This window comes from Beta vulgaris, chromosome 7, assembly GCF_026745355.1.
Source record: "Beta vulgaris subsp. vulgaris cultivar EL10 chromosome 7, EL10.2, whole genome shotgun sequence".
Taxonomy (NCBI): domain Eukaryota; kingdom Viridiplantae; phylum Streptophyta; class Magnoliopsida; order Caryophyllales; family Amaranthaceae; genus Beta; species Beta vulgaris.
The window spans coordinates 50,587,624-50,594,634 of NC_079208.1; the positions used below are offsets into that span (position 1 = coordinate 50,587,624).

The window sequence follows — 7,011 nt, forward strand, 5'->3', positions numbered from 1 at the left end:
TAATACAACATAAGAAATCTTAAATAAATTCACTTAACATTCTTTTATAGTTCATCAAGTTTAATTTTAAAAACATACAAGAAAAAATAAGTGAAAAAAGTGAATAAAAAAAGAGTTAAGAGATAGAGGCTTTAAGTATGAAATCTAGCAAAAAAAATATCTAATGTTTACATTTTTTACCTCTGTTTATACCAAAAAGGCTACAATTTATGTTTTTTTTTAAAAAAAAAATGGCACACATCGTATGCGTATTTTGCTAGTATATACACTAAGGTATGTTCTATTCAACTTATTTTAACTTAATTAAGATTTTATAAGATAAGATCAGATCAAATAAGATAAGATCATATAAGATAAATAAGATATTTTATTCAACTTATTTTCACTCGTTTCAGAAAAAATAAGATAATACTCCCTCCGTTTCCTAAAGATCTTCCCACTTACTGTTCCTACAGATACCAAGGAAAATCAAGTTGTGTGGGGGCATGGTGTGAGTAAAGTAGGAGAGAGAAAGGGGTTAAGATAAATAAACAAATAAAAAGGGGTTAAAATAGGAGAGAAAAAGGGAGTAAAATTGAATTAATAATGTAATGGTGGACCATATGATAGTGACATAAGAAGGTAAATAGGGAAATTTGTTTTGCCAAATAAGGAATAAAGCAAAAGTGGGAAGATCTTTTGAAAACTCTTAAACGGAAAGAGGGAAGATCTTTAAGAAACGGAGGGAGTATAAGATTAAATAATATAAAATAAAATAAGTTAAATCAAACACACCCTAAAGCAGCAACACAAAGAAAAGAACAACAGACTCAAAGCAGACTTAAACAAAAGACATAAGAAAAAGAGAAAAGAAAACACACAGAACCAACAAACTCCGCCAACCAATCATGCAGGGTCAGCGTTACACCACTCCAATCATCCCATAAAACAGCACGAAGACCCACTGGAGCAGTGGAGCTGCCTCCAGAATAACCAGATTAGGAACTAAGTTCATCCCATAATTAACTAAACTTTGGCTGTCACATTATCATCACATTTTTTTTTTAATAATTTAGCTACTAATGTTTGGACATCCCAAAGTGGGCAATTAAAGTTTTTCCAATTAACTTTTGTGATTTAGAACACAAAGATTTATGAAATAATTTCTACAAGCTCCTACTTCACTCCACTTCCTGCTAACCTACTTGCAAAGAACAACTCGTGTACTCCAGAAATATTACTGGAAGCTCTTCTTTCATTCATGTGGTTATTTACAACTGAACATCGCAAGTAATTAAATACCTTGTGTTATGAGACCATCAATTATTTAAAACTTACAACTAATCCTCAATTTAGTCCTCTATCTCAACATTTTGCCCGCAAAATCTGGTCTCATTTTATAACAATAAGTCAAAGACTGTAAACTTGTACTGCTACATTTTCAATTTGTGGTGTTATATATCAAGCTCTATTGATATCGCCTGAAATAGGAGTTCTCCCAAGCTCAAATAATACATTTTTCCATTCACGAGGATCATCAATGCCACGCATACAAGTAGCTATGTCTACAATCGTGCGTGGCACACCATGACACAGGTTTGCAAGTAAGCCAGGAATGCTATTAAGCATGGAGTCACATCTCATTCTCCCGCTGGGGCTAGCTTCATTCATAAGCAACTCACACGCTTCTTCATCTGAGAGACGATCAAGTTTCACAGTTCCGAAACTATCCAACATTTCAGAAACATAGGTCAACCTAGTAGTTATAACTACTTTGCTCTTACTCCCTGCTGCAGGGACTGAAATTCCTATCCGATCAAGGTCTGAAACACGGGCTTCTGGGACATTATCTAGGAAAAGCACAAAACTGCCAAGCCGTGCAAGCATATCTGATAGTGTTTTTGCCCTTACATTCAAGTCATCATCACTGTGGAGATCACACTTCAGTGCAGCAGCGACAGCATCTTGCACACGCTCGATGCTGAATTGACGAGGAATAGTGATCCAGACGACAAACTCAAACTTCTCAGGCTCAGCCCATTTTAGCACACAGTTGTGCAGGTGCTTCATCAAAAAGGTCTTACCAATTCCTTCTATACCATGAATATATATCCTTCCAATTTCATCACTTCTTAAGAGAACCTGAAGTTGATCCAAAGCATCTAAAGCTTGTTGGCCAAAAATATTTGTGACTGGTATAATATTACCATGATCTGGGGCTTGATTGCCAGAAAACGCGCATCTGAAAAGCACATCAGCCTCCTTCTCATGTGCTGACAATGTATTAATTAATTTGTTGATAACCACCAGCTTTTCCCATGTTTGGGAGGAGAAGATGCTTTCTCCTTCAACTCTTTCTTTCTTCTCTGGACAAGCTTCAATAACTTGTCCCAACAAGATTTTTGCTTCCTGCACAAGTTCCCGACCCTTGGTGACCCAGGAAAGTAGGTCATCGTCCCTCTTTCTCTTCTTGCTTTGTTGAATAGGAATGCAAGATAATGCTACTTCGGCATCTTCTATCCTGGCTCTTACAGAGTTAGTTATACCCTCAAGAATTCGTTTCCTCTCACCAAGGCCTCCCTGGATTAAGATCCTCAGAAGGCTAAAAATGTACCAGAGAGCAGCAAAGGGCTTCATAGTGAAGATTTCCTATACAATACTAGTATGTTAAAATCAACATTTCAGATTTGATATAGAAAGTCTTGTAGTCTTACATGATAAACAACCAAAGCCTAAAGTATAAGTATGCAGTAAAAGGAGGAGATATTATACCATTTAACCCTGTAATTCAGGTGTTTTGCTTTGATAACCCCCAACTTTGCATTCATTTCTAAGCCAACCCCCATTTGCAAAACAGCATTCAACTTAATAATATGGGGGGGGGGGGGTTGCTTACTATGGTAATAACCCTATATAAACATCCCATATTGCACATTTCGTTTCGTAATTTTCATCTACTTATCAAGGTTCTTATTTAATTAACCTTATTTTGAATCTTTTGCAACATCCTACAGATGAAAACAACGGAAAAGGATGTGATAAATCTGATAATCGAAAGTATTTGAATAGGATTATATACCTCCATGGTATTTTCTCTAATTAAAATCATTAAATTGAATGATATTTTGCAAGTTAAGGATTCAATTTATGAATTTAATGATTACCCTTGATTCATTAAAAGAAAAACATTACTTCAAAAATATTTTGATTGGTTGAGAATTATTTAGTTATACCATCTAGAATTTACAACGATTGTAAGGTACATTTTCTAATTATCCGGTATAGGGAGGAGGGATCCTACATATGAAGGTTTGTGCCTGTGTGGCCAATGGTTCAAGAATAACTTCCCCATAAGGCCATAACTGTCCCGAATAACGCTGGATCGTGAACCACCTCTAAGAGCATCTACAATGGCTGAGTTTTACTTGGTCTAGCAAATAGTAAAACTAGTTTTAATTGGTTTTACCATTGGGGAACTTGGTCCTTGGAGCTGGTTGGTCTAGAATTCCAGACCAACATCACCTCGGATGGCGTGCTTGGGTGAGGGGGAAGATGACAAGTGGCAAAAAACTGGGCCCAATTTTTTTTAAAAAAAAATAGAAAACGCTGAGTTGGAAGGATGGGAGAGGCATGAGATGATGCCACGCGGTTAGCTACATAAAAGAAAGGTGCAGATCTTCTCACGCGGTGGAACACTGTTCATTGAAGGAAATTGGTGCTGCTTTGCCACTGAGCAGCAAATCACCTTCTGCCACGCGTGAGCAGATTTAATTTCTTCATGTAGTTTTATGTAACTGTTATTTTATTAACGTTACAAAATTTTGTAACGTTAATAAAAAAAAAAAACAGCTTAAAATAAAAAAAAATATTACAATAACGGCTATAAAATATTTTTATCTATAAAATGAGCCCAAATTACCATATATTTTACGACACCTCTTCCTAATTACATTTTTTTTCTAATTACTCTCTCCTACCTACTCCTCTTCTATAAAATATTTTTATCTATAAACTAAGTCAATATTATGGATTCAAATAATCCCAATATTATCAGGATCGGGATCCTACTTTGGATCGTAGGGGTTGGTAGAATCGAATCGGTGGGATCGGATCGTAGGATCGTAAGATCCTACAATTCGGTGAAATAAAGATAATTATACTAAAATAGGGTGAGAATCTCATGTGAAATATTTACACATATTAATAATGAATTTTTTAATTAGCAAATGATGATAGTTTTTCAATACTATAAGATTGGAGTAACATGCAACCAAAATCTAATAAGAGAAATATAATATGTGAAATTACTTTATTATTTTTATACGGTAGGATCGGATCGTAGAGTCGTAGAATCGTAAAATCGTGTTAAGATCCTACCATGTGATTTTCTGTGGTTGGACAGGATCGAAAGATCCTACAAAATTAAGATCCTACGTAGGACCGGGATCGGTGAGGTCTTTCAGGATCGTAAAATCGTAGAATCGTAAGATCCGGATCGGGATTTTAACAACAATGAATAATCCTAATTACTCCCAAAATAATCCAAACCACCCACAAAATTCCCAAAATAATTTCCTGTAATCTAATTAGCTTTTATTAATTTAAATCATCTATTTCATATAAAAAATTAAACATTGAATATGGTGGGGTTTGGTAAAAATAGGAGAGAGAGTATATGGTGGGGTTTGGTAAAAGTAAGAGAGAGAAATGGAAAAACCAAGTAAGACTAACCCACCCATTGTGAGAAAAAAAAGATGAGTTGGTGGGAGTTTTAGTGGGATGTGAAGTGTAAGAAGGAGGGAAGGAGAGAGAATGACAAAACATAAAAACCAAGTAAGACCAACCCACCCCATTGTAGATGCTCTAAGGGTCTAAACTAGCTTTCCACGTACAAGCAGTGCTGCGTTGCGGCCCACACTTTCAATCTTTTGACTTATATGGTTAATACCACCTCTATTTTTCTTAAATCTAGAGTGTAAACGTCAAACTTTACTATGCACAAACTTTCAAAAATTATATATTAAGATAAATTTAATAAGATTCCACATATCTGTCTATGTAGAGATAACAATGGGTTTTGGACTCGACCCATTTATAAGGGTTTGGGTCCATAAATTTTAGACCTAATGGATCCGGATTGGGTCTAAATCCAGAAGAGCATGTATTGGGTTTGGGTTCGGGTCTACATATGCTAGACTCAGACCTGTCCCACAGATGCATTTACATATTAGAAAATTTTCTTATACCTAAACTCTAAGGTATTATGAGTTGTAATTTTGTGAACTTGTCAGTGTTGTAACTCCATCCAAAGACTTGTAACTTTATAAGTTATAATATTTTAATATTTTATGAATTAATTCTTAGAATTTTGTTTAGAGATAGCTTTAAGCATGGAGACATGAACTCTATATATATATATATATTAGGACGAAAATTTTTAATTACATATATTAAAAAATGTTATAAAAACTTAAAATTAAGAAGGACCCATTTAGAACCCGTGAACCCGCTAGACCCAACGACTCTGAGCCTGAATTTGAAAAAAATCTAGACCCAACTGATTTGAGACGGGTCTGAGTCCGTTAAAAAAGACGGGTTTGGTCTGGGTCCAGGTGGACCCGATCCAGACCCACCCCATTGCCAATTTGCCATCCCTAGTTCCGTCATCCGTGGATCCTTTCAAAAACCTTTGACCCAATAAAACAAACAGAAAAAATGTTATTTTGTTTTTTTGGAAGAATCAAATATTCTTTGGAACTAAAATATGTTTTGTTTTGTATTTTCTCAATTTTCTGCTAGACTAATGTTTGACATGTTATTTCCTTGTTGAGTTGCCGCGCCACAAAGAACACCGCCAGTCAGTATTTCCACCACCACCAACTCCATGTCCGTATCCACACCCGTCTTCGCCTTCGTATTTGTCCCCGTTTTTTTCTGTCAGAGGAGATTGTGGTGGACGTGGTGATGGTGAGTGGTGACATTGACTGGCGGTTATCTGCATGATATGGGTTTCCCGTTGATCCAAATCCTTAGAGATGGATCAAAACGTCCCCAAACAATATAATAGTAACCGTTTGACTGAAATGCACTAAATTTGGAATTGACAAAAAATTGATGAATTACATCAATCCATCAATATCAGATAAAATAAAACAATCATCCAAGACATGAGCACAACCAAAAGCAGCAAAATTTATTCTTTCAATACTACAAACGAAATTAAGCAGTAATGATACTTTAAAAATGGATTAATCAAACATTAATCGGTAGATAATCATGAGAAAATAACAAGTACTAAGTAATAGTGTAAATGTGAAATAGTACCTTTGTTGTGAAACAGCAGAAGTGAGAACAAATAGAAGGTGATGGTTCAACTTTCCTTGCTTTTCCCCTCTCTCTAGTCTCTAGTCTCTAGTCTCTAATCTCTATCCTTTTGTTGTCTTAATTTCTTTTGACTGCTGTCACATACTCTGATACTCTCATAACGCATTTGCCCATTTAATAGACCCAAGATGAAAAATCTAGAATGTTTTTTCTAAGGAAAAATAAAAATGAATAGTCAAATAGTGTTCCACTTTAATTAATCTAAAAAAAGATGTTAAAAGGCCGACGTCGACAGAAAAGGTATCTAAGATGCAAATTTTCATTTTTATGACCCGAAAAAGGCATAACATAAGCCTCTCAATTCTCAAACAGTCAAACGGACCCACACGGCACACATGACAAACTTCCCCACCAAACATTATTCTAGGAGTAATTTAATAAACAAAGTACTCAGATAAGATATGATGATACGATGTCTTCTTCTATTGCGTGCGTAAATCAACGAGTATATGGCTCAGATTTTACCCTTTTTGTTTATCAAGCGTTTTAGCCTTTTAGCCTTTTAGGTATCAAAGAGGCGGGGACTAATTTCCTATTAATAAGAGCAAACCAAACCTACCTATGAGGCTACTATTGCTTTGTTTGAATTACAACTTTACAAGTCGACAATTAACTCCTTTGATCTCCTGTTTCACATTTTGTATATCA

General features: G+C 35.3%; 1 protein-coding gene across 1 annotated transcript; it reads right to left on the reverse strand.

The window, feature by feature from the left end:
- On the reverse strand, nucleotides 1–6,485 carry LOC104899632 (probable disease resistance protein At4g27220). Its single transcript, XM_010686860.4, has 2 exons — nucleotides 6,304–6,485; nucleotides 1–2,628 (listed from the first exon to the last, which is right to left on the reverse strand). The coding sequence occupies exon 2, from the start codon at nucleotides 2,614–2,616 to the stop codon at nucleotides 1,441–1,443; it is 1,176 nt and encodes a 391-aa protein (XP_010685162.1). The 5' UTR covers nucleotides 2,617–2,628; nucleotides 6,304–6,485; the 3' UTR covers nucleotides 1–1,440.
- Between the last annotated feature and the right edge of the window lie 526 nt (nucleotides 6,486–7,011).

What these genes read in the sequence shown, in the direction of transcription:
- LOC104899632 (XM_010686860.4), bottom strand. Translation starts at nt 2,616, where the DNA reads ATGAAGCCCTTTGCTGCTCTCTGGTACATTTTTAGCCTTCTGAGGATC.